This window comes from Anopheles merus, chromosome X (genome assembly GCF_017562075.2).
Source record: "Anopheles merus strain MAF chromosome X, AmerM5.1, whole genome shotgun sequence".
Classification (NCBI taxonomy): Eukaryota; Metazoa; Arthropoda; class Insecta; order Diptera; family Culicidae; genus Anopheles; species Anopheles merus.
Window position 1 is genome coordinate 96,586 of NC_054081.1, and position 26,623 is coordinate 123,208.

The 26,623-nt window shown below is 49.0% G+C and overlaps 3 protein-coding genes across 7 annotated transcripts in view; 1 reads left to right on the forward strand and 2 right to left on the reverse strand.

Annotated features, from left to right (window-relative positions):
* LOC121590568 (contactin) lies at positions 1-5,038 on the reverse strand. The gene is made up of 4 exons (XM_041910353.1): positions 1,387-5,038; positions 908-1,310; positions 744-827; positions 1-422 (listed from the first exon to the last, which is right to left on the reverse strand). Exons 1-4 carry the CDS (start codon positions 4,804-4,806, stop codon positions 328-330), a joined length of 4,002 nt encoding a protein of 1,333 aa, XP_041766287.1. The 5' UTR covers positions 4,807-5,038; the 3' UTR covers positions 1-327.
* A 768-nt stretch (positions 5,039-5,806) lies between these two features.
* Positions 5,807-11,958, forward strand: LOC121598152 (dnaJ homolog subfamily A member 4-like). The gene is made up of 4 exons (XM_041924723.1): positions 5,807-6,308; positions 6,762-7,130; positions 7,336-8,125; positions 9,954-11,958. Exons 2-4 carry the CDS (start codon positions 6,829-6,831, stop codon positions 10,083-10,085), a joined length of 1,224 nt encoding a protein of 407 aa, XP_041780657.1. The 5' UTR covers positions 5,807-6,308; positions 6,762-6,828; the 3' UTR covers positions 10,086-11,958.
* A 1,799-nt stretch (positions 11,959-13,757) lies between these two features.
* Positions 13,758-26,623, reverse strand: part of LOC121598168 (syntaxin-binding protein 5) — an 18,151-nt gene continuing 5,285 nt past the window's right edge. For 2 of the 5 annotated variants that reach the window (XM_041924725.1, XM_041924724.1), the window contains exons 3-24: positions 24,522-24,619; positions 24,277-24,465; positions 24,052-24,186; positions 23,886-23,949; positions 23,525-23,732; positions 23,357-23,432; positions 23,118-23,278; positions 22,593-23,058; positions 22,421-22,499; positions 22,118-22,234; positions 21,902-22,038; positions 21,646-21,832; positions 19,421-19,889; positions 17,212-17,328; positions 16,995-17,117; positions 16,745-16,870; positions 16,469-16,660; positions 16,288-16,396; positions 15,853-15,939; positions 15,178-15,273; positions 14,551-14,675; positions 13,758-14,471 (exon numbers count right to left, since the gene is read on the reverse strand). In XM_041924725.1, the coding sequence (XP_041780659.1) occupies positions 14,209-14,471; positions 14,551-14,675; positions 15,178-15,273; positions 15,853-15,939; positions 16,288-16,396; positions 16,469-16,660; positions 16,745-16,870; positions 16,995-17,117; positions 17,212-17,328; positions 19,421-19,889; positions 21,646-21,832; positions 21,902-22,038; positions 22,118-22,234; positions 22,421-22,499; positions 22,593-23,058; positions 23,118-23,278; positions 23,357-23,432; positions 23,525-23,732; positions 23,886-23,949; positions 24,052-24,186; positions 24,277-24,465; positions 24,522-24,619 (3,624 nt within the window). In that variant the 3' untranslated portion in view covers positions 13,758-14,208. Of the gene's footprint in view, positions 14,472-14,550; positions 14,676-15,177; positions 15,274-15,852; positions 15,940-16,287; positions 16,397-16,468; positions 16,661-16,744; positions 16,871-16,994; positions 17,118-17,211; positions 17,329-18,284; positions 18,562-19,420; positions 19,890-21,645; positions 21,833-21,901; positions 22,039-22,117; positions 22,235-22,420; positions 22,500-22,592; positions 23,059-23,117; positions 23,279-23,356; positions 23,433-23,524; positions 23,733-23,885; positions 23,950-24,051; positions 24,187-24,276; positions 24,466-24,521; positions 24,620-26,207; positions 26,388-26,623 lie in introns of those variants that run through there. The other 3 variants (XM_041924728.1, XM_041924737.1, XM_041924726.1) reach the window with 3 other exon arrangements.

Here is a 26,623-nt window from a genome sequence, read left to right on the forward strand (position 1 = left end):
TCTCTCTCTCTCTCTCTCTATCTCTCTCTCTCTCTATCTCGCTATCTCTCTCTCTCTCTCTATCTCTTTTGTTATCTATCTACCTTCCACTGTAATGAAATTCCCGTTTGACAATCGAAACTAACCTACACGCTTATGTCTATAAGGCGCTCGGTCAAAACGACACTCAGCGCGGGAAAATAAGAAAAGGCAAACAACAGAATCACGCTTCTGCATAAGGTCACTGAAGCGCGTTATGCCGTATTTTGTGTATAGATCTGTGTGGAATGGCATTTTCGGAGGCGACGAAGGTTGCATGACTGTTTCACCATTCGGCTAGCGTCACATTTACACGCGGCACAGCAATGCGCATAGCAGCGTGACCAATGTAAAGAACGGAACCGACAGGCTGGTTGCGTCGTTCAGGGGCGATTGCGTGATGCCTGCGAAAAAGAGAGAAAACCGATAACAAATAATACGTCACAGAAAGCGAGTGGAGGATGGAGGAGAATATAAATGAATGTGTGTTGTGTGTGTGTGTTTTGTGTGAGGATATGGTTAGATACATTTTTAAACGTATATATTATATGTATTTCAGCATATTGTTGTTAAAGTAATGTCCTGAATATCGCAATACTAAGCCTTGTGCTCTCAGCCTTTTCTTTTGCTTTGTTTCGCTTGATGAGTGAGTGATAAGAAGTGAGAAAAAAATAGGGAATTAGCCACCCGGGGCTGTTGATATTCCCGGGGCCCCAATTATTTACCCATCTGGAACTGGATCGGCGGGCTGGACATGCGGCCGTCCCCTCCATTACTGAACGCGAGCACACGCAGATTGTACGATTTGCCTGGCGGAAGAGTGGAAAAGTAAATGCATTAGTCGTGTGATATTAACTGCACACGGGGAAACGAGAATGTTTTCACGTACCGGGCGTTAGATTGTCGATGTACTTTTCCAGCTTGCGGCCAACCAGCACCACCGTATCGTTCGCGCTCGACATGTCCTGGTCCTTCTCCCAGATGCGGATCTTGTAGCCTTGCACCGGTTCCTCGTCCTGGGACGGTGCGATGTAGCGCCACGTCACCTTGATCGTGGACGGGTTGATGCCATAGATCTGCACCGAGGACGGCGGCTTCTGAGGCGCCTTGCGGTACGTCCGCTCGAGATAGCGCTCGCTTTCCGGGCCCTCGCCCGCGGCATTGTACGCCATCACCTTGACGAAGTAATACGTGTCCGGCTCGAGGCCGACGATTAGCGCCCAGGGCCGGGTGGTGCGCGAAAGATAGTACACCGAGTCTTCCTCGTTGTGCTCCTTCTTCCAGTACTTGAGCTGCGGGAAAGAATTGAAAAAGTTAGCAACCATTTAAAACACTCGCGTTGAGCGCGGGACGAAGCGGTTAGCTTACGCGATGGCCAATCAGTTTGCCGCGGATCGTTTCGCGCGTCTGCGATACGGGCACCCACGTCACGTTCAATGCGGTCGAGTTGAAGCTGCGGGCAATCGTTTGCTGTGGCGCCACCTGGGGCATATCTTCGGCGGAGAAAATCTCCACAGGCTCGCTGATCGGCCCTACACCGAGATCGTTCACCGCCTGCACCTTCACCTCATACCGCGTGTAGTACTTGTCCGTTGGCACGTGGATGACCGCCTTGCCGACGTTGCCCTGGCGCTGCAACTCTTCGCTGGCCCACTCGCGTTGCCCGTGAAGCCGGTAGAACACGCGATAGTGCACGTCGATGCTGTTCTGCTCGTGCGGCGCCAGCGGGTCCCAGGTGATGGTCAGGTCGCCAATCTTGCCGCCGCCGCCGCCGACATTGCGCGGCGCTATGTACGGCCGGTCCTTGAGCGTGCTGTACATCGGCGATGGGAGGCTGGGCGTACCGAGGCCGAGATCGTTCACTGCAACCACCGCAAATTCGTACCCGCACCACGGCGTCAGGTTCGTGACGGTCGCCTGCCGGCGTCCATTGTATCGGTCTGCTTCCTGCGCAACCACGTGCGTCGACACGTTCACCCACGTCCGGTTCCAGTTGGTACGGCCGAGGATATTGTAGTACAAGATCGGGCGCCCATTGTCGTTACCGTTGGTCCATTCGAGCAGTGCCTCCGTCTTCTTGATGTCGATCACCTTGACCGCACCGGGGGCACCGGGCGGCCCCTGGATGAGGACAGTCGCGCGCGACACGATCCGGTTGACAGACGACTTCGCCACACACTCGTACTCGCCCCCGTCGACCAGCGTCAGGTTGTGCACCTCGAGCGTGTTGTAGTGGATGCGTATGCGGGCCCCATCCGGGGCTGGTCCGATCGGCTGCTGTCGCAGCCGCTGCTCGTCTGCATCGTCGTGCCCGGTCAGCAGCTGGCCGTTATGCGTCCACACGAACGCCACGTCCAGCAGTTGATCGTACGTGACGTCGCAGCGCAGAAACAGCATCTCGCCGATCTGCTTGATCTGCTTCGGCGGCAGCTGCTCGGTGAAGCGCAGCTCCTGCAGCACGATCAAGCGCGCCTTCGACTCCGCCATGCCCTGCGTGTTCGAGGCGATGCACGTGTACGTGCCCTCGTCGTCCCGTGAGGTCGGCGAGATGTGGAGCGTGCCGGTCGGGTAGATTTTCCGATGACCCCCGCTCCCAATGACATTGCCATCTTTCTTCCACACAATCTTTGGTGTCGGGGCTGCCTCCGGCTCGCACCGGATCGTGGTGTTGCCGTTCGCGATGCTGTAGATTTCCGACTCCAGTGGGCGCTTCTTGAACGAAGGTTTCATGCTGAGGACGCGCAGCTGCGCTGCCGAGTACACGCCCTTCAGCTGATTCGTCGCCTTGCACTGGTACATGCCATTGTCCTCCTCCGGATCGAGATAATTGATCTTGAGCAGGTTGTCCTGTATCGTGTACTTGTCGCGATTGAGCCGCCCGCCCCCGGTCGCACTGTCCTCCTCCATAAGCTCGCCGTTCTTGTACCAGGTGTAGTTGACGTCCGGCATTGCGTACGCCTCGCACAGGAACGAAACCGAGCTCTGGAAGTCCTTGGTGCGGTCGCGCAGCGGTATCGTGAAGTTCGGTTCCATCTGCACGTTCAGGAAAATGCTCTGCGTGATCGATTTCTTCCCGTTGCGCGCGGTACACACGTACTCGCCATTGTCGTTGACGGTCGCGTTCTGGATCAGCAGCACGCGGTTATAGTTCTCCAGCCGGGACAGCCGGGGCAGGTTGCCGTTGCGCCGCGTCCAGTTATACGAAGCGACCGGGTATCCGTACGTCATGCACTCAAGCCGCACGTCCTTGCCGGCGAGCGGCACCTTTGGGAACGCTTTCGGGAAGGTGTTGGCAAATATCAGGTCCTGGTAGTGGGGCGACGGTGTCACGGACAGCTCGAAGAACGGCCCATTCCGACCAGTGTCGCTGACCGTGCTCATCACCGTGCAGGAGTAGTTCGCCCGGTCCATCACCTCGAGCGAGCTGAAATATAGCGAACCGTCGTGGCTGACGAACACACGCTGATCCTCGTACACGAAGTTGGGAAAGTAGTTGCGCGACCAGTAGAACTTCACGTCTGGATAGTGCTGCGGCTCCTCGCATACAAGTGCCTTGCCCCAGTTCTCTTCGCCCTTTTCGGGCGCGCGCTGCAGATTAAACTCGAGAATGTAGCCAAAGTTGAGCTGCACGCTCTCGGACAGGATCTTGCCGTACGCGTTCTGGGCGGTGCAGTGGTACGTGCCCTGGTCCAGATTCTGGGACGGTCGGTGGATGATCAGATTGCCGCCGCTGACTGTGTGCCGCGCGTTCCGGAGCGGATCGATCTGGATCACCGTCAGATTGTCCTTCACGTACTCCTCCTTATACCAGGTGTAGCGAGGCGTCGGGTACCCGCCCGCCAGGCAGCTCAGCGTCACGTCGCGCGTAATACTCGCCTTTCCTGTGTCGTACGTCGTGTCGACCGGTTGCCGGATGAAGTATGGGCCGCGTGGTATCTTTTCCACGTCCGTCTGCTCTAGCCCGTAGTCGAACTGGCGCCGGTCCTCCAGCAGCGTGTTAAGGTTGTCCTGGCTGTACAATGCGCGCGACTCGCACACGAACAGGTATTGCTCCTCCCCGGTCACCGGATAAAACTGCCACTTTTCCTTGTGCATGTTGAAGCCGAGCACGAGGTAGTTGCGGTTCCGGTACCGCTCCAACTGGTAGTATCGTCGCGGGTCGTTCTCTCCTTCGGCCTCGCCCTGATCGACCGCGTTGCGCACGTTGGCGCCCTCGAAGTACGACTGGAACTCGTCAGCCGTGTCCGCGCTCAGCAGCTCGTAGTTGATCGCGTCCTCGATCGCGATCAACTGGCTCTTGTCCGCGTTCACCCAGTTGCCGGGCGACACCTGGCGGGCGGACACGTAGTACCGGTTCAGTTTGCTCACGTCCCGGTCGAGCAGCCGCACCACAAACGAGTGCTTCTCGATCGTATCCACGCTGATCAGCTCACCCTGGTACGCTTGGCAGATCTTCTGCGCCGCGTACCAGCTCTTCCGGGGCGACTTGTGCACCCGCAGGCAGGTGCCACGGAACGCGGCCCAGTGCTCCGGGCAGAAATAGTCTTCCGCGCTGCGTAGATCGCCCGCCCGAAGGAACAGATCGTCGACGCTGGCGGGCGCCCGCTGGCCCCCGCCTGCTCCGACCAGGTAGTCGTCGTCGGGACTCATGTCATAGAATGGGTTGCTGTTGCTGCTGCGCAGCAGTCCACCGACGCCACCCTGCTGCCCTACCGCCTGGTGCACCAGCACGCTCGCTCCGATCAGCACGAGCTGCAGTAGTAGTGGGTTGAGGGACACTCGTAACATGCTGGTTCCGGGTGCATCCAGCTAACCATTTGGTGTTGAATGCACTTTTCGGACGCGGTTACTGTTTAAATTCTGAACTGAAGACGCACTCAAAGATACATACACATACACAAACGGCACTCCCTAGTCGTGGCGGGTACGAAGCTTCGCTTTGTGATGCTGCAACAGCTCACTGCGATGCTATTTGATGGGGTGTGGTTTCTAGCAGCGTTAATTGTTGTTTCTACCTATCGTTGTACGTGCGCAGGTTGGCTCGTGAGTGCCACTGTCAGATGTCATGTTTGACTGTTTGTGCATTTGACGTAGCGTTCTGCTCCGGATGCAATCAAACGTTCTCTAGGCATGGTTTGTTCAAAGATAACCATACAAAAGTTCGTTTACAACTTATACAAAATGTAACTAACTTTCGTGACATTTGGCTTAAAATTATAGGTTTCAACTAAGGTGGAATATAGACGAGGTGTCTTCTAACCAATTTAGATAACCGTGTATCTCGGGGACTACTTGTAGTTAAAAAAAAAAAAAAAAAACAAAATATGGATCAATTTTTTGGAGCTAAACGTCTACCATAAATAATCGTGACAATTTTCTACTTAACCGAATACTGCCACGATTACGTTGAAGTGCGATGTACGGTTTAAAAGTCAACGGGTTTTGTGAATTAAATATTTCAACACTGCACTCTATTGGCCACAATCTTTGCTTTCTAACGTATTGTCACACCTATATTTTTATTTTCCCTAAAGAAATATAATTTCTAACCATCATCGCATGAGCAAAACAGATTTTAAATTTTATACAATCTACTATGGCTACAGGAACAGATTAGATCACATCCGATGGGCACTGTGCGCGCTGTAGGTGTGATGGGAATGTAGAATAACCGATACAAAAGCTGACAGCTGTCAGTGAGTCACTTCGAACGTGCCCACTACGGGTGGCGAGAATTTTTAAGAAATGTATTTATGTAGACCTCAGGACAGAGCAAGCCACAGATCGCCTATCTGTCTCGTTTTCTCATAGCGCGAGCACAGTGTTTTAAAGCCTGCGGGCTTATTCCTTTCCAAACTTATTCATAAATTACCATCCAGCTTGCAGTGTTTTTAAAGTACAAATTTTACCCGACCACAAAATACTAAACCGCTTTTGTTTGTGTAGAAAAAAAACAACATATAAATAAAGTGACAGTTTGCATTCAGGTGCACTGTCCGCATAGGCTACCCACGGTGTAGGTACACAGAAAGAGCAAGAAGGCAGCCAAAAAAGAAGAAGCTTCCAGAACATTCGAATCGTGTTTTTACGGGTGTGCGTGCGTTCGCGGCTACAGGCAAGGCAGAAAGGAAAATCGGTCCAGAACAGGCGAACAAGAGGCAGCACCTCGTTACGCCTAACCCGTGCGGTGTCCTCCTGTAAAATCGCACTAGCTTTACATCGGTTTGTACTGGCGCTACGTGGGCTGCAACGACTGGGACATCTTCGGTACGCGGAAACAGTAATACAAGGTAAGCCCCGGAACGCACGCTGGCAGTTGTGTGACCAGGACCAGGTGTTGAAGGATAACCCAAAGCGGCTTCACGCACATACGCAGGGAGGTATCACTCTTAGATGATAGGAAGTGTGTGGTGTCCACTGCTTCCATTGCTACAAAAAAAAGAACATGGTCCCTGACGTTCCGGAACGATGCAAACGGTTTGAAAGGTTAGAATTACGTATGTGTCTGTTTGTGCATTTTCATGTCTGGAGGGGGGAGCGGGGGGGGGGGGGGTGTTGGCTGCTGCGAGCGGAAATGCAGCAGCATTGGTGAATAATTGGCCGACAAGAGCAGTGCATTGACGAGATAGGGCGTCAACAGACGAACGTTCGCGAAATCGCGTGGTTCCGCTGTGCAACCGTCGCCTTATTGTGCCAGCGTAATTCATGCCGTTCTAAACCGCGTGTTTCTGCTTTCTTTCCAGCTCTCGAACTGGTGGGACGAACTAACCTTACTCAAATACTTTCTGCCGATCAACGCACGCACACACGATGGTTTTTGAGACAAAGTTCTACGACATACTCGGCGTTGCGCCCAACTGCACGCCGGACGAGCTGAAAAAGGCGTACCGGAAACTGGCACTGAAGTACCATCCGGACAAGAACCCGAACGAGGGCGAGAAGTTCAAGCAGATCTCGATGGCGTACGAGGTGCTGTCCGATCCGGAGAAAAAGGCCATCTACGACGAGGGCGGCGAGGCCGCCATCAAGCAGGGTGCGGGCGGTGGCGGTGGCGGCTTCCACAGCCCGATGGATATATTCCACATGTTCTTTAACGGTGGCTTCTCGGGACGGTATGTCGATGTTACACATTTTGCTGCTAACAATTTAATGTCAGCAATCTTTATGCATGGTTAAATGGCTTGTCTCAAACGTCTCCGATAAGAGCCAAACCTTTACCTTTCTTTCATCTCTCGCTTTTACTGTTCAACCAATGCCTATTCATCTTCTCTCCCGTTTCGACACCTCCTCTTTGCCTTTCTGTGATGCACTGTGTAGGAAAAACGAACGACAGACGTCCAATGTGATACACACGCTGTCCGTGACGCTGGAGGAGCTGTACACCGGTACGAAGCGTAAGCTGGCACTGCAGAAGAATGTGATCTGCGAGTCGTGCGAAGGCATCGGCGGCAAGCGGGGCGCATCGCAAAAGTGCGCCCCTTGCCGGGGGACGGGCGTCATCACGAAGGTGCAGAAGATCGCACCCGGGCTGGTCCAGCAGTACGAGGAGCGGTGCCGGAACTGCCGTGGGCTGGGCGAAACGATTGACGACAAGGACCGGTGTAAGGAATGCAACGGGCGCAAAACGGTACGCATGCGCAAGCTGCTTGAGGTCGAAGTGTACCCGGGCATGGTGGACGAGCAGCGGATCGTGTTGAAGGGCGAAGGTGACCAGGAGCCGGACTGTCGGCCCGGCGACATCGTACTGGTGGTAGAGGAGAAATCGCACCCCGTGTTTAAGCGCAACGGCCAGGACCTGCTGGTGTTTCTGCACCTGCAGATCGCGGAGGCGCTGTGCGGCTTCCGCAAGGTGATCAAAACGCTGGACGCGCGTGACATCGTGATTCAGTCCTGTCCGGGCGAGGTGGTGAAACACCTGTCGACCAAGTGCGTGTATGGCGAGGGCATGCCGTTGATGAATGACCCAACAGAAAAGGGTCGGCTGATCATACAGTTTGTGGTGGGTTTCCCGGACTCGCTGCCCCCAGAGGTGGTGCCGGAAATTCGAAAGTATCTTCCCACGCCACAGCCCGATCCGATCCCGGAGGACCACGAGACGGTAGAAATGGTGAGTATATGCTGTTCAGGTGTATTTAGTATTGTCTCGCAGGCATTTTAGCAAAGCGTATAATCTGTACGATTGTACAATCGATTTAAGTAGTATTTTTTAAAGTTTTTTTTCTAGTTAATTTATTAAAGTAGAGTGATAGTCCGCTAGGTATATTCTAACAATCAAGTGAAATCGTCATTTGAATTGATTTATAAAGGCCGGTACAACATCCGCTGTCCCTGTTTCTGACGCTATTTCTTATCAGCCAATTGCTTCAACTAACTAACATGAGTAATCTTAACATGGTGCGCATTATTAAACCCGAAAAGGATCTGGCTTGATTGCATGATTCTCTTTGTGCGATAATTAAGTTCAGTAAAAAGTTAAAATGCGTAGAATATATTCGGCATGATTCTACAGTCGACACAATACCTTCTTTGGGTTGACTTTTTCACCCTTGCCACAAATGGTCATCTCTGTAAGGATAACGATATGTAATTGATCTGTGAACTGTGAACATCAGGGATATGTGATTTTTCGTTGGTTGAGCTCATCGTTTACCCTTGGCGCATGTCTACATATTAAAAGAAAATAGACTGACAATGTTGGTTGCCAGTTTGATTGTAAAATGCGTAAAATATAATCGGCATGATTCTACAGTCGACTCAAGTCTCATTTGAGTTGACTTTTTCACCCTTGCCACAAATGGTCATCTGTGTAAGGATATCGATCTGTGAACTGTGAACATAAGAGATCTTAGATTTTCCGTTTATTGAGCTGATCGTTTTCATACCCTTGGCACATGTTTACTATTAAAAAGAAAAATAGACTGACAATGTTGGTTGCCAGTTTGATTGTAAAATGCGTAAAATATAATCGGCATGATTCTACAGTCGACTCAAGTCCTCATTTGAGTTGACTTTTTCACCCTTGCCACAAATGGTCATCTGTGTAAGGATATCGATCTATGAACTGTGAACATAAGAGATCTTAGATTTTCCGTCTATTGAGCTGATCGTTTTCATACCCTTGGCGCATGTTTACTATTAAAAAGAAAAATAGACTGACAATGTTGGTTGCCAGTTTGATTGTAAAATGCGTAAAATATAATCGGCATGATTCTACAGTCGACTCAAGTCCTTATTTGAGTTGACTTTTTCACCCTTGCCACAAATGGTCATCTATGTAAGGATAACGATATGTAATTGATCTGTGAACTGTGAACATAAGAGATCTATGATTTTCTGTTTATTGAGCTGATCGTTTTCATACCCTTGACGCATGTTTACTATTAAAAAGAAAAATAGACTGACAATGTTGGTTGCCAGTTTAATTGTAAAATGCGTAAAATATAATCGGCATGATTCTACAGTCGACTCAAGTCCTCATTTGAGTTGACTTTTTCACCCTTGCCACAAATGGTCATCTGTGTAAGGATATCGATCTGTGAACTGTGAACATAAGAGATCTTAGATTTTCCGTTTATTGAGCTGATCGTTTTCATACCCTTGGCGCATGTTTACTATTAAAAAGAAAAATAGACTGACAATGTTGGTTGCCAGTTTGATTGTAAAATGCGTAAAATATAATCGGCATGATTCTTCAGTCGACTCAAGTCCTTATTTGAGTTGACTTTTTCACCCTTGCTACAAATAACAATTGAACACGCTTGCTTAGTAGACTGTAAAAGACGCAGCAAAACTGGAGCGTCTCTATTCATATTCTATTGGAAAATTACAAATCTTAACAAGCATTGAATAATATTCTTTTCCCTTTAGTACACTCACTGATTGTTGGCTCTACAAGTACTAACACTGTAACTTTTGCCGTTTTTCCTTTGTTACAGATGGATTTCTCTCTGGAAGAGTACCAAAAAGCGAGCGAAGAGGACGAAGGCAGTGACGAGAGCGGCTCCTACAGCCGGTTCAATCACGGAGGCGGCCAGCGGGTGCACATGCAAACGTGCAATTCGAGTTAAGACGGTTCACACACCACCAAACGTTGCATGCAACAGCATTATACCGACGAGGGCGGAACGGCAGAAGATCTTCCTAGAACTAGGCAGGGAAAGGAAGGGACGAGGACCATAACAGTACTTTACCGCCGACTGTTTATTTTGCCGTCAGCCCAGTCTATTAGATATTCCCAAATTTAATAGATGTGTGTGCGTGTGTGTTTGCGCGTGTGTTATGTTATGCCGGAGTGTGAAAGCACTGTTAATGTATAGATCGAGCCTGAGCGAAGAGCTAAGATTGTCGGTATATGTATTTTCTTATCTTTTTTGCAAACTCTTAACGATACCATAATAGTGATAACGAACAGGCAAAGGGAAATAATAAGAAGACAGAGAAAAGCGAGAAAAAGAGAGATGAACAATAATTAAGTGCTAATGGCGACAACAGAACAGAGTAAAACAGTAATGTAGTGGAGTCTCTCTAATGTGAACTTTCAACATTCATCTTAGGGAAACTAAGTCAACGTGTTGCTATTGTGTATCCAAGAACACCAAGTGGTAAACTATGACTTTCTTTGGCCGCAAAATAAAGTATTTCGAACTGCCATTCAATAAATCTTTTAGGAGCATCAAGGAGAAGTTCGCTTCAGGGTGGCATTATTCTTGAAACCCGTCAAAATGTTTTGAAGACATCATCTATATCTCAGAGGGTTCACTGTGTTTGTAGCTGCACGCTGTGAATTTTCGTACGAATACAAGAGAGGCGATAGAAGTGCAAAGGGAAAGTAGCGGCATGGGAGCTGAAAAGGAAAGCGTCAGCACTTGCATCACGCTGCACACACACACACACACACACCTTTCTGCACACTGCGGAAAAGCCTTTCTCTTTCATGAATGTTATCACATACATTCACACATGAGGGTTTTCTTTTCCTGGTCTCCGACAGCCACAACATATGTATGTGTGTGTACGGTGTGATGTTCTCGCTCAATTTTACTCTATTCTGAGGAATCCTCTCCAAACCAACATCATGCCGTCCCGCCATCCCAAAGATGTTTACCTCATCTGTTCGAATATTTTGTATGGCTTTTCCAGAAGATGCTCCGGTGTGGCGTGATCGTGTCATGTGAAGCACTCATTTGAGTGCTTGGATTTTGCATTAGCTACCTTCCGACAATTTGTCACACCCACACTGTCGTCGGTGGTGCCTGCCCCGGCTGTGCATTCCTTAAGGAAATGTGGGATAGGAGGAAAGGGTACATCTAAGAGGGGTTTAGATGGGAATAAGGAAATATAGCTGCGTAAGGGGACGGTAGGGAGCACTGCCACGAAAAAGTGTCGGAGAGATATACCAATGAAATATGGAACCAGAAGAGCGAGGCTCTGTGTATCACGTTGAAACGGCCGTATCACTAAGAAAGAGAGAGATAGCGAGAGAGAGAGAGAGCGAGAGAGAGAGAGAGAGAGAGAGAGAACGAGAGAGAGAGAGCGAGATGGGCGGAGGAGAAGGTCTGCGCTCTATTAGGACGCTTCGATTGTAGGATAGGATGCGTGTTGTGTAGCCGCGTTTATTCGAACGGCATTGCACAACATGCAACATGTTGTGGATTCGGACCTCATGTGGATCGTCCCCCTATAGCATGGACTGACAAATCGGTTGCGAAGTACTAAATAAGCCCCGAAAGCCTGTATATGCGGGTATCATCGCGTAGGTCGTTATGCAAATAAGAAGTAAAGGAAGAAAACATGGTTTTATGAAAGCACCGCAGTGCAGAAGGTAGGCAACAGCGACGTTATATAGCGACGAAAATATATATTAAAGAGATGAAAAAAAATCATCGAGAATCTGATTAAAAAAATAAATACACCCACAATACACATTGCAAGACAATATAATTCTATCGTTGGTATTAAGTGTGCAGCGAATCTTTCGATTCGGCTTTTTTTGTTTCTTTTCTTTCTTTCGCTTCAGGTTTCTTTTTAATACCACCTATACTTCAATTTCTTGAATGTATGTTATCTTCATGTTTTTGTTGAGTCGAAAAGCTCTTCTATTTAGTTTTGCATGCGTTCTTCTATCCCGAAAACGGACAAAAGTGTCTGAAATAAATATTTGATCATGTTAGATGATTCCTGCGTGCTATGATGCCTCGATACTTTGCACCGAAACACGTGTTATTATGCTGGCGTTAAGTTATTGGCTGGTATAATTGAATCCGTTCGTAGCGGCGGCGTACGTCTCGACACTCATTTTCCTAACGTACTAGATGGTTGCTACAGTTATTCACCGCGGCGTTGTAGGACCGGGCTTATGAGATGTGTTGCCATCCTTAAAATTTCATGTGAGCGCCGTACGTTCCCGCTACGAACGGATTCAATAATACCAGCCATTGGCTTCCGATAGCTCGTGACTTGGACGGATGGTCTACACCTGGATAAGCAAACGTCATCACCATTTCAGCCATTTCTCAGGATAGAATTTTCCGTTCTCCCGAGAAATCGAGAAATAATACACAAACTCCCATTTTTGTTTTTTTTTCAATAATAGCTATTTTTCTCAACATATGTACAGTACACGTCATATCAAAATGTTCTATGTACAAATGATACGCAACGCGCAGTAATTTCACCGTCGGTAACTCTTCGACCTCCCCACGTTTCTTTCTTTTCCTTGCTCTCGTTTTGCTTCTTCTCCGGTTCTCCGGGGCCCGCGCGCTCGTACACCCCCACCAGAGCCGCCCCTGAAACCCCTAGGAAGGGGGGGAGGGGGTTGAGTGATCGGTTGCAGGCGCACGTGCTTTGCAAATTTCCGGCGGAGACGAATGGCGGGGCGCAAGCACGCGTGTGCACGCACGCACGCATACATGCGATTTCATTCGAACTTTTATTTATCTTTGTTTAACACCCCTTATTGTTGTTCTTTTTGTGTCGTTTTTGCATGCGATTTGTTTTTTTTTTGTTTCTGCTTTAATAATTCTTAGATGCTGGCAAAACCCCTTTTATGTTTAATTATTTGGCGCGCCACCACTTGTGATCCGAAAACTGCCTGGCAAACACTTTCACTTAAATACGTGTGTTTTTTGTTTCTTTGCTTCTTCTTCTGCTCTCTTATTAGCTTCTCTTTCTGCTCCCCTACCTGGTATTGTTCTTCGGTTTGTTGTTTTTTTCCTATTTTAGCTGCTGTTTTACTGAGTAATGACTTGGTTTCTTCTTGCTTTGCTTCTTCCACTTTTGCGTTGCTTTGCTTGCTTGTTGGCTTGTTTGTAGTTAAGTTAAAAAAATAATTGTATGTAACATGTTCTTCCTGTTATTTGCTGCGCTGCTCGCTTGTTTGCTTATTAATCTTTCTCCAGCTCTGCTCCTTTTTATGCTCCCTTTTTATCAATGCATATGCTCTAAAAACTTTCAACAAGTAAACACAATGTTTTACAGTATGTAGTCACTACCCACCCCTCCCTGTCTGTCTCCAATCGTTCACGCGCTCGTTTTCCTTTTTGCGCACTGTGAAGAGAAAATGTGACTTTTCCTCATCACTGGCATCTCCCTTTCTCTCTTTCTTTCTTTCTTTCTTTCTTTCTTTCTTTCTTTCTTTCTTTCTTTCTTTCTTTCTTTCTCTCTCTCTCTCTCTCTCTCTCTCTCTCTCTCTCTCTCTTTACATCTTTCTCTTTATCTATCTCTCTATCTATCTCTTTTTCTTTCTTCCTTTCTCTCCTAACCCACCATCCATTTCAATTGTTGCATTGTGTAACATGTGTGCTTGCTTGGTGAGAAAAGGTTGTATTAGTTGAAGGAAAGAGGGATGGAACAGGGAGAGGAGGGGTTGGGGAGCGTTGATTTTTTCGCTTCCTATTCAAACAAAATCTGCTCCCGACAAACCCCTACCACCCACCCCCACTGGCGTCGAACGCGCCCGGTTTAATTGTTCGACGGGAGGGGGGTTGAGTTTGGGATGCCTTCCTTCCATGTCAACGCCGTTCTCCTTCCTCCCCGCCGTAACCCTGTAAGCCACCAAATATATCGAGTTTGTGGCGCATGGTTGTGAGCGCAACGCGTAACACCACGCGTTGCGTGTCGCAAGCATGCGTCCTCGCATCGCGGTCAGACTGACGATAGGTGTGCGGGGACGGTTGCGAGAGGATGTTGAGCTTACAGCTGGTACCACTTCTTGTCCTTATACTTGTTCATCAGCAGATGGGCGGAGCTGGAGAACTGCTGCGCCTCGTTCGCCATCCGCTCGGTGCGCTCCTCCAGCTGGCTCAGCTTGTCACCGCGCTCGAGCATGAGCTGGTGCGCCTTGCCGATCTCGGACGTTACCGATGTCGTCCGCGCGTTCAGCGCCTGGATGTCGGCGTTCGGGCCGGGAATGTGTTTCGCCACCGACCGGTTCGCCTTGCCGCTCGATTCGCCAACTGAAAAAAAAACATAGCAACACAAGGGAAAAGGTAAAACGAATGTGAAGAAAAAAAACGCGATATGCAGGCAACTTACAGAGCTCCTCTCGGTCGAGGTTGCGCATGCCTCCGCCGAACAGTCCTTTGAAGAAGCTCTCCTTCGGTGCTTCCGGCATTTCATGAGGTACGTAGAGATCGCCAAGCATATTGTTGTATTGGTGGCTGTGCGAAGGACGATTGCAAAGGAAGAGAATTAGTTGGTATCGTCCATGTCCAAAGCAAAGCGCTATCGGAAAGGTTTCGGGCATTAACGCTGAAGATGACAACCCACGATTGTCATTATATCACTCACAAAGCGCAATGCTTTCAAAGCTCTTCAATTTTTTGATGATCAGGTCCTTCTAGTGAACCTTAGGTATTTATATATCTGAATATCTAGTTACATGAAGAACTGATCTACTTCCTTTCCACAAGAAATTACATCCTACTTATATCATCTCTTAGTTTTCAACATCTGCTCTTAACTGTCCTTGGATATCTGAACACCCTAAGACCAATAGACATGTTCTTGTCCTTCCCTAAAATTCTGTTAAGAAGGGTCTGATGGAATTTCCAATGTATGGATCCTTAGGTATGGCCCCAGGAATTTTGGGACCCAGTTCATATGAAATCTTTGTCAATTATCAATTATCCTTCCCATCCTCAGACTGTTACACACACTTACCTGAATTCTTGGCAAACGGTAAATTTTTGGATTTCGGTGGGTGTGGCTAGATACAATCCGTGGCCCTTGTTACTAAAGCTAAACGTCCGTGAAATCCTGAATTTTGGAATGTAACGGTGGTGATGGTAGTGAATGGGGAATACAGAAGCAGGTTTACGTGTCGAATTGGAAGCAGGAACAGACGACGGAGGGGAGTGGGAATAAAAAGAGGGAGAAAGAGAGAGAGAGAAAGATAGGAGGATAGAACAGAAAAACATCACATTTTATATAATTTTTGTAACAGACTGTTTCTTCAGAAAAAAACACACATTTTGGTTGAGTTTGTTAGTGAGTAAGTAAGTAGTAATATGATATAGATATATAAAAAATAAAATATTGGGAAATAATATAGTTTGGCAATTTGTGTGGCGTGCTTTACGGTTGTTTTTTGTTTGTTTTGGATCCATTACGTCACACAATCGTCCAGTCCCTCGCCCCGACATGAAAACATCTTCTAACACTCTCGTGGCACTCATTCGAAGAAACGATATCGCATTTTCACTGTATCTCCCCGCCCAATCTTCTCCTCGCCCCCATCGAAAGCCAGCCATTGGTGTTTGTCGGCTTTGTCCGGGGGTCGTTCGGAGCGATAAGATTGGCCAACAACCCGTCGCCGGGATCTTTTGCAGCACTTACACATTCGAATCTTCATTGACTATAAGTTGTTGCCCCCAAATGGATAGCATTGGATCCACCACGCCCTGTTTACACTTGGTTTGGAAACTGTGTGTGAAGAGAACGAGTTATTTAGCTTGAACGGAGTGCGGCAGGAGTGGGAATTGTAGGGATAAGTTGGGGAGGTGGTAGAGGATAGCAGAGGGTGGCTGTGTGAAGGGTGAAAAGGATTGTGTGGCTCCCCCTCCCCTTTGATAAGTCTTAGTAGCGTCCTAGACGAAATTGTTTTGCTGTGGCAGCGCTCTCGCTATCGTTGGGAGTGCAATCGGAGTTGGGGTGATTGGTGGTGTTAGTGAGGTTACGTGGTAGAGAGGGGAAGAAACTGGTGGATAGATACGGATGCTATATACGGCCGGGTTGTGTAACACCGACGCATTTTCGATTTTACCAACATACCTTAGATCAGCCAATGGAAGAAAATCAACTTCGAGCAATGGTTTCAGGCTGGGCAGAGTAAACACCATCAGATGCCCGTTCGAAGCGTAGCATATCAGACATACACTATCTGAAATGGTAGGAAAAGGCGGATGAGATTTAGCATCTAGTTCGCATCGCCCGCCGTTTTGTGCGTCCTCACCCTTCATGCTAATGATTTCTGCCTTTACGATAAAATCGAAATCGACCAGCTTCTTCCGGTAGACGCAGTTCTGGCTCGGTAGCGCAAACACGCCCGCCTGCTTCTCGCTCGCAATCGCAATAAACTGCCGATCGCACAAACCGTCTGGATTAGTTGGGCTCATCTTTGTGGATGATGTCTTGGTTGGCGTCCCTAGAACGATCGAGATAGACAGGACAGAAATAAAGGGTTAGAAAAACTATTCTCCCCTTTTCTACAGGTGTGGTTTCTACATACTTTCTCGCTTCTCTTTGCTGTCCTTCGAATCTTCGCGCCAGCTTTCGAACGAATACGGTATGAGTGCCCCGTTGCAGTCGAGCAGTGACATCGAAAGGATGGACCCCTTTAGCCGGAACATGGCTCCTGCAGAACACACACGCACACACATACAAGCGAGCGAAATTGTTGGGTTAAAAGACTATGCTGACAGAACGCCTAAAACTATACAATCGGGCGCACAAGACAGACAGAAAAGAAAGCCACCTACCGGTAGGTGCCGTCTGGACCACGTTCGCTTTCCTCAAATCGTTCTCCGGAATGGATAGAGAGATGGTTAGGATCGATCCTAAACTGGTTCCCAACCATGCAGTAGGCAACGCCATTGAGGGATCTAAGCCAAATAGAGCATCAAAAGAAGAATATAAATAAACATCAGTACACAGTGTCAAGGTATGGGCAAGGTTAAGGTTAAAGCACTGACTTACCGCTTTTTTTTACATAACTATCGGCAAAAGCCAAACAAGTCACAGCCTCCATTGCATTATTTTCTAAGCTTGACATAGAAGATGAACGAGATCTCGAGAATGAGTTATCCAATTTATCTGCAAAAGGGGATTGGAAAGAAAGAGCCAAACAAAAAAAAAAAAACGGACCACGCCAGGCACGTAGTTCACCATTAGTATTTTTTCGTATCGGATGTTTTATTTCTTTATAGAACACACATAAAACAAAAGAAAGGGAAATGGAAATAACAAAATTAGGCAAAAACAAATATCCGTGCTGGAGACAGAGATACAGATATAGATCTAAATTGCAATCAGTGGATGAGGAGTAAGCTGATTTGATACGCGTTGCATACATTAATGCTGGATTCCAAAGCGAAATACGCCGTAAGGTTTGCAATTCGCAACACAAAATGAACGCGTTAGCGTTTTATGGAACTTTTTTCAGCATAAATCTATCGATTTGCATCATGCTTGGAAAGATACTGAGCAACAAACAAATGGAACGGCAAAAAACAAAGAAAACAACTAATGGAAAGTGTAAAAACCCTAATAAACCCAGAAAAAACATACAGGAGAACAAAAACGCATTACATAACGTATAAATGGAAACAAAACCGTCGTGGATTGTGGACGAAGGGAAATGGGACAAAGAAACGAAAGCTTCATCCTTCTCCGGAGGACAGGAGGAACGCGCGAAATGAAACTTAAATAAGGTGATGGGTGGGTGGTAGTGGTGCTGATTGAAATGTTGGTGACATAGGGTGTCGCGTTTAGTCAGATTTGGCAAGTAAACAGGTACACACTGGGCGTGGTTAAAAAAAAAGGATCAGGGTGGTGATGGTGATGATTTTTATCCTCTAGAAAATGGGAAACAAAATTGCAAATAGTACAGAAAACAAAAACACACACGCAGACACACTGAACAGCATCAACCAAAACAGGGTGCAGTGTGCGAGTGTGCTGGCGGGTGGGTTGGATGGATTGGGTTTGAAGACTAGAACTTTGTTTGCTTTTGTTGTTTGTTTTGTGGTTGTGCTTGTTGGATGGGGCACCTTGCGATCGTGATTTCCTGACCGAGTCTGTCAGACCCGTTATTGTCGTGGATCCGCTTCCAGCTCCAGTGCGCTTGCTCGGACTTCCGGCACTTGATATGCTCATGCCTCGCTCGTACATCGACAGCGGCATGTTCGAGTTGACCGCGTTCGGTGTCGTAGCGGAGCTGGACGTGGTGCCGCTTCCGATACCGCCACCGGCTCCGCTGCCGCCTCCGCCACCACTGCCGCTGCCACCGCCTCCGCCGCCACTGCCACCGCCGACGAGCCCATTTATCTGTGTTGGGGTAATTTAGAGGGAATAGGGAAGGGATGGGGGTGGGGTGGAGAGAGGAGGGGGCAGGTGGGATTATTTTGGGGGGAGATTGTGAGAGTTGAGAGTAAGGTAAGGGGAGGAGAGAGGGTGGGCGGTGAAAGAGCAGAACATGATATTGAGGCCAAGTAACCGACAGGCGACTCTACAGCCCAGCTACTACTACTACCACTACTACTATTACACCCTCTGCATCACAGCTACAGCTGATGTTCCCCAGCGAACACTTGAGAAGACGCCCAAGACGCAAAGGCCGTCCCCTGTACGAGCTCTCCAACTCTGGTGTGATTACAATACTTGTTATGTTTTGGTGTGCAAAAAGTGGGCGTTAGTGACTGCATGTGTGTGTGTGTGTGTGTGTGTGTGTGTGTGTGTGTGTGTGTGTGTGGGGGGGGGGAAGTGTTGGTGTACGAATGTCTCATCTTTGCAGCCCAACTTACAAAAGCAATAAGAAGAGGAAGACCTAGCCGTACCCCTGGGAAAGAGCACACCGACAATGGCGGGACAATGAGAAGAAGAAGACACAGCTTTCGACGGAGCAGGAGATGGGGGCGTAAGCGGGAGGTCGCATGAGGGGAAGAAGTTGTTAGAAGACGGAGTTTCCACAGTACGGCAACAGGGGTGTGGAATACCGGGGAAGGGGGAGCAGGGAATGAAACATAGTAGAAGAGCAGGGCCACATCACGCAAACCGTCGTGGGGTTTCCCCTTTCAGTACACCCTTGCGGGAATGCTATTTCCAGTCTTTGGTCGACGTACACACACGCACACACGCATACACACGGGACCCGCTGAACGGGGAGGGAGGGGCGGAGGGTACTTACTTAGGCTCCGCAACCATTTGGGCAGCGGTAGGGATTCAATGAAAGATTTCTTGGCACGCCGTTGCGCTGGTGTTGCCGCTGCTGCTATTCCTGACGATGCCGCCACCGCCGCAGGCTCTTCCTCTTCCACCGTTCCAGGTGGTAGTGGTGGTAGTGGTAGTGATGGTGGCGGTTGCCCCGAACCCTCTGGCGGCATTGCCAACCCCCCAACGACCAACCCCAACGCCGGCGGCGGTTCCTCCTGCGCCGGTTGGTTCCCGGCCGGCGCGAGTAGTACGTTGTTTGGCTTGCTTTCCTGCTCGGGGCCTTCCTCCTTCCGCTCGGGCGCCACAATACTGGCGGTACCACTAGGGCCGCCGCAGGTCGCGAAGGTAACGACGGGAGCGAGTGTGACCGCAGGGCTATCGGTCGCCTCATCCACCGGCCCGACGAGCACCGTCGCCTGCGCCTCCGGCACAACGTGGCTAGGCTGGAGCAAATAGATAACTTGGTTCGGTAATCATCATCGTCATCATCGTCATCATCATCATCTTCATCATCATCCGACAATCTCGCCTAAAGGACCAAAAGCACGCAGCTGATCCCACCATTACTATAATGCCCAGTTATGTTTTGCTTTAGCTAGAGACACATAAGGTTAGGCTACTATGATGATGCTTGCTGTATAGTGTACAGATAGAGAGAGAGAGGGAGTCTTATCATCATCATCATCCTACAGTCTCGTTTACAGGACCAAAAGCGCGCTCGTGGGATCAGCGATTAGTCTAATGCCCAGTCATGTTTTGCGTTAGCTAGAGACAAATAGAGTTAGGATACTACGATGATGTTTGCTATATAGTGTATAGTGTATAGAGAGATAGAGACAGAGAGACTGCTAAACAAGGTATACACACGGATGCCTATAAGTTACAAGTAGGTGCGCAGGTGCGCGCACACACACACGCTTACATACACAACACTTTTGTTAGGATGGAGACAAAGAAACGAACCAAAAACAAACAAATACACGCGTAACGGGGCTAGTATGGTGGGTGTTCGGTGCATACTTAAGTGAGCGCTCTAGTAGCACCAAAAAACACGTGCCACAAGAGAAGGTCCGCTACCACATAACCACGCACTACACACAAATACAACGCGCAGCACGCGGGCTGTGTTTGCGCGATTTACTGCTACGCTCTTGTACTCCCTTAGCCTGTGCATCACACTCTGCGCTACGGTTAGTGAAATGCTATCGATCGATCTGCTGACAGCGAGCAGTTAAAGAGTGTCAAAGATGGGAAACGTCCGACAGATGTCTACCCATTACTGAGATGAGGATGCGGTTTTTAGTACGTGTTAACACTGGTGGCAGAGATGAGGATGATGATGGGACGTGCGCTAGTTACGCGAACAGAAACCCCCGCTCTAATATAATTGTAGCCAACAGCACTGTACACCTGCTATCTCCTGACATTTCGGTGGAGCCCATAGAGATTCCGACTCCACTCCGTCAAGGTTAAGCAAAAAAAAATCCCAAAACGCCCATGAAATAGATGGGTCCGAAATGGGTTAGCCCACACAGCATTACCAGAAGCAAACGCCGCGGAAAATGGTTTGCGCGTTGTTACATCTACAAAGAAGGCCATCCCGAACCACACCCCCTCCACCCCCCGCGAACCCGGGCATATGTGCATGATGTGACATGGTTGTGCGATGGCCCCGCCATACCCCTAGCGGTAGGAGGTGGGTGAGAAAGAGTGAATTAGATAAATGCGCTAGAGAATGCCTGCTCCGTCCGCCGCGAGAAGGTACCCCCCTTTAGGCGAAATGCTTTCTCGAACGTCGTAATGACGTTCCGGTTAGATTTAGTGGTTTTAGTAAACGCCGCGAGGAATGAAGTGAGTAGAGAGTTCATCGTTCGACACTCTCGGGGAGTGAGGGGGGGGGGTCTGCCCCTTTCCTTTCGCGTGTTACAAAGAAAAGACACAAGTAATGCGCTACAAACACACACACACACACACACACACACACACACACACACACACACCACGATCACGTGGGTACACGCACACGAATGACAATCGAACCTACGGTTCTGAAATGAAGCATAATTTATGGGCTGGGCTATACAGTACACGATACAATGTTAGAATGTGTGTGAGTGTTTGTGGATGTTTCGATCTGTGTGTTTCCGGTTGATCTAGTGTTTAGTGTTTGACCCCACGACCGATATTCGACCATCGTACCTGATCTATACTAGGGGAACGCAATGAATCGTCCTTCGATTGACTGTTTTCCAAACGCTTCGGACTCCGGGGCGTCCGCGAGTACGGATCCTGCGCGCCGTACATCTCCTGTGTGCACAAGTTCAGCACGCACGTCTTCTTTACGATGTCCACTATCGTCAAGCCGTACTCGTTACCGTACGCCATGCTAGAAATTTTAGACAACAGATCAATTTCAAACTCCATTCGCTAATGATCACGCTGTATGTTGCCTTACAGTCCGTAGTTGGAGTTGATGGTGAGCGCAGTGATCTGTACACTGCCGCACGCCCACGACGGAACGCATACCAGCTGAGCCTGAAACCCGGGCGGTTTTCGCTGTGGTCCAGTTTTTACCTTCAACAAACTGCAGTTCTACAAACAAAACATAACAAAAACAACCGTATGGTTAGGTGAGATGGTTCCCGATGCGCTCCCCCTCCCGCTAGCCTACCTTCTTATCGCTCTCCGTAGAGTCAACGGTTTTTGGCAGTGATTTTGGTATGAACTCACATTCGGGACTGCCTTCAAATTCGGTAAAAGTTTCCATGGTGAACGGGATGTCCAAAACCTGCCGGGAAAAAGAAAAAGTGAGTGTGTGTGTGTGTGTGAGAGAGAGAGAGAGAGAGAGAGAGAGAGAGAAAGAGTGTGTGTGTGTGTGTGAAAGAGAGAGAAAAAGAGTGAGAGAGAGAGAGATGGATCGTTTTGCGTTGAGCATGAGACGACTGATGGTGTCGGAAGGTCTGCGGCTACCTACCACAATGTCCCCGGTGCTTTCGGCTCTCCGGAACTTGAACAGCACCACATAACCACAGTTGCAGGCAACACAAAGCTTTCTGTGACAAAAAAAAAAATCACAAATGGAATAAAAACGCTTAAGTTTAGAACATCACTTTTAAACAGAAAACCATATCCGAATCGCCCCTCACCTCGATTCCGCGCACAAAGACATCATCGAGATGGCCAACGGGTCCTCCTCGCCACTGTCCATCGATCTCACTCGGGGTTTCTCGAAGATCTTCGACGTCTTCAGCTTGTACAGCACCTGGAGCGTGCCGGCACTTGAGTCCCAGAACTTGATCGAACCGTCCTGGTGGCCGGTGAGGATGATCTCCGAGTAGCTGCAGCTGGTCGGCTGCCATTCGCCTCCGTTGATCGGCCACTCGCGCTCGGAGTAGCCGGAACGCCGGTTGGTCGCCGCGCTCCGCCCGACCGAGTAGAACGCGGGCACCAGGTCGGACGGACAGTCGGCCAGGTAGGTACAGCAGGTGATCTGCGACTCGTGCAGGTCCATCGAATAAGGCGACTCGAACGTGGGATAGCCGGGCGTCAGCAGGTCGATCAGTACGAGATCGTTCTGTAGCAGCACCGCGACCGCGTACGGTTCTTGCAGGTCTGCGAACGATAAGAAGTTGTAATTTATAGTTGCAAACGGTGCGGGATGGGTTACGTACCGCTGCCCCACGGACTCTCGCACATGGTCACGAAGTCGACCACGCTGTGCTCCATCTCCAGGACGGTCGTCGATTTGCCCTGCACCATCACGGTAATACAGTGCGACTTCGGACTGCACTTTTCCGTTGGCAGACCGCCCGAGAAGATGGTAAATTGATCGCTATCGGAAAAAAATAAAAAGAAATACAGTCAGATTCAGAGCCAGCTACGCGGACAGGTGGCATCATCTTCTACCTACCCTATTCTATTCGTTTTCACTTCAACTTTTTGAATAGAGTTACAGCTTTCCGTTTTTCCTTCTTTGTTCGTTTTAGCTGAAGAAAAAAAAAATGCAACAGAATGATAAAGGCGATTGACGAGGGTTTGGTGGAGTGTGCGTCACTCCGTGCCGAGAATCAACACTTACCGTGAGGAAAACTATGAGTTAAGGGTTTTGGTGAAAGTTTCAAAGGCCACGTACATAAAGAACCGTCGGTGTGTGATGTTATGAAGTGTTTCCCTTCGTGATGCCAGGAGCAGGAGCTGAGCGGCTCCTGCGACAGCCAGCGAAATTCCGCACATTTGCCTCTCATATCCCACAGCACTAATTGACCGGACTCGAATCCTATTAGCAACTGTTGGATCGTGGCAGCGAGAACAAGAAAAAGGGAAAATTAAAATAAAAGAATAAACCGAGACAAGGTGAAGCAGGCCGACACGTGCGCCAAATTAGCACCACCTGAGGCAACCATGTTTTGTAGGGCGGAGAGCTTCGTTTTAGCGCGTACCTTGTTTGCATCCAGCGGATTATCGGACAGGTGAACCACGGCGCCAGGGTGCGTCTTGCGAATGCTGAAACAAACGATGTGAAAGGGAAAGAAGAAAAACGGCATGCATTTCGTAGTTTCTTATCCATTGGCTAAAGTCTTCATGGTCGCCATCGTCGTCACTTACGGATCGATAGCTTTGTTCCAATTGATAACGTAGCCGCTGAGGGTAAACGAATCGACGTGAACGATGTGCGTGTTACCCTTTTCCGTGCCAATGTACAGCCACTTGGTACCGATGGGCAGATGCAGACGGGATATTCTGCAACGGGGTGGAAGGTTTACACCAAAAACAAACAAAAAATTAAATAAACATCCCATACTTTCAACTGGCTCATCCCCCTGCCCTTACCTTTCCCGCTGAAACTTCAGGCTCTGCACCACCTTCGGGATTTTGGTGTGGAAATTCCATAGATGAAGCGTGTCGTCGGCCGTAGCCGTCACCAGGCAGCCCTCGTTTACCAGGAACTCGATCAGATTGACGGCACAGGCCGACTCGCCCTCGTGCTTCACGTGCGCATCGACGCCGAACTTGCCCAGCCTGGAAGATGAAGCGGATAAATATCGATCGGGAAACCACGGAACAGCAATACTTACAGTCGCATCGAGCCAAACTTGTCGCCGACGGCCAGAATTCGCTGGACTGGATCGAATGCCAGCGCCGTGGGCGAGTAGGGGAATCCATGGCGGAAAGTCTGTTCGTTCCCGCGGTAAAGCAAAGCATAGTAGAGAAAAAATAAAATACAAAAAAAAACGAAAAGGTGAGATTAATTGGTTTTTTGGTACGGGTAACGGCTTCAGTGCGTCATGCGAGATACGAAGGCGTGCGACGCTTCCATATGGGATCCATATTTAATTGCTGTAATACAATATTCAGTAGCAAGCCCAAAACTTTTGCCTGGCGCATGTAGAATTCATTCAGTATTCCAACTACCGATTTTTATCGCCCCTTCCACATGGATGGCAGGGCAAGTCCTTCGTTCTCTCTCTATTTCTCTCTCTACCCTTACCCCTCATCCCCCTCCCCAGGAGCATGAAGCATTTCACCCATAACATTTTAAACCATTGAACGATGTATAAAACCGTTTAGTTTGTTACGGACAGGCTCGAACATTTTCCGTCATGTGGTATTGGTTTTAAAATTTTGGAACGTCAAGATGGCAGCACCACATGCACACATACACACAATAGGGGGAGCAGATACGGTACACAAACCCGCCAAACTTAAACCGTTTGTGCGCACACTCGTGACAATAATGGGGAGCAGTTTGCGTCCCATACGGTATAGGTGGAGAGGGAGGGCAATCGGATGCAGTGTGTGGGGAGATAGCAATTGAGGGAGAGTTCACATCTGCACATCTGCGCAGTGCGAGGCTGCTGGAAAAAAAAACCGTGTTATAACCACGGCACTAGCAGCACTACCAGGAGCTGCTGAGTGGGGGTGGCGCAAATTCGAGAAAGCGCAACTCTTGCAGCACGCAGAGCAGAAAAGTACAAGTTGGAATTGGTAAGTATTGATTTGGAGCTTGGTGCCGGGAGGGCAAAAAGCGCGATAGAAAATTGCACTGTCACGCGTTTTGACGCGAGCACGCTCTGCCTCAAATCCGACCGAGCGAGTCGTCGGGATGCTGGAAGAAGCTGGAGGTTCAGCAGGAAAAGCTCACATGACCGTTGTCTTCCTCCCCGTCGCTCGACCAGACCAACCCGGTCTTGCAGGAGATTCATAAAGTTATCGATTTTCAAGCAGCGAACTCGAAACGGTTGCTCCAGGTTTCGGGTCGCCTTTTGCCAAGGTCGAGGGAAGTTGTGGGGAAAGGGGTGACGGCGGAACCAACGATCTCCGGAGCAGACCTCCTCACTTTTGGCGGATTTTGAAGAGAGGAAGGGGGCGGGGGATAAATGGAGGTTTTCCCGACGTATTTCCTTTGCACCACAAGCCAACGGTAGCGTTCTTGGTGCGCGGTTTTCCTCGCAAATTTGCGTTTCCTTTCCATGCGTTGCTGAGATACCTTTTGGTGTGGACGGCGCTTGCTGGTTCGGGTTGCGGAAAATAGCCGCGTGTGTCTTATGATATAGCTTGCAGCAGTAGTAACATACCAAATAAAACAAACGCTGGCTATCTTCCGTCAGCCATTTCTGACCGGCGTCCGTAGGGCAAAGGATTCGCCTAAACACTATACACATACATACACACTTACAAACACTAACAATCTCGTGCGAGAAGAAGGGGAGGAGGGGGGGGGAGTGAATCTATGAATAATATAAAATTAAATCCTGTCCTACCCCTGCGCTGCACATCCTGCATTGCTTTTCGCGCAGTTGCCGGAGGTCGTGGTTTGCGCGAGGCGAAGGCCAAATGGGATGGAAGCAAGTGGGCAGCACGGACAAAAGTTAATACTCGCCACGGAGAATGGGAAGGAAGTGCGGGAAAGAAGAGGGGGCGGGCAGGGGTGGTCAATAGGAAAATTGCTCCACTCCACACCAGAAGAACCAGCGGACATGCGCACTTCCACTGGCTGCAAAAAAAAAAAAAGAAAAAAGGATGCCTGCGTACACCAGCGTTCTCCCCTAATTGCCGATGATGAAGCAAATTCAGTGCAAAAGATTTTTGCCTCTCCCCTACCCCGCACCGTGAGTGGGAGTGCAGCATGGAGGGAACTCAGCGTTCGTCGGACTCTCGCACGTCGCGGTGTCCTTTA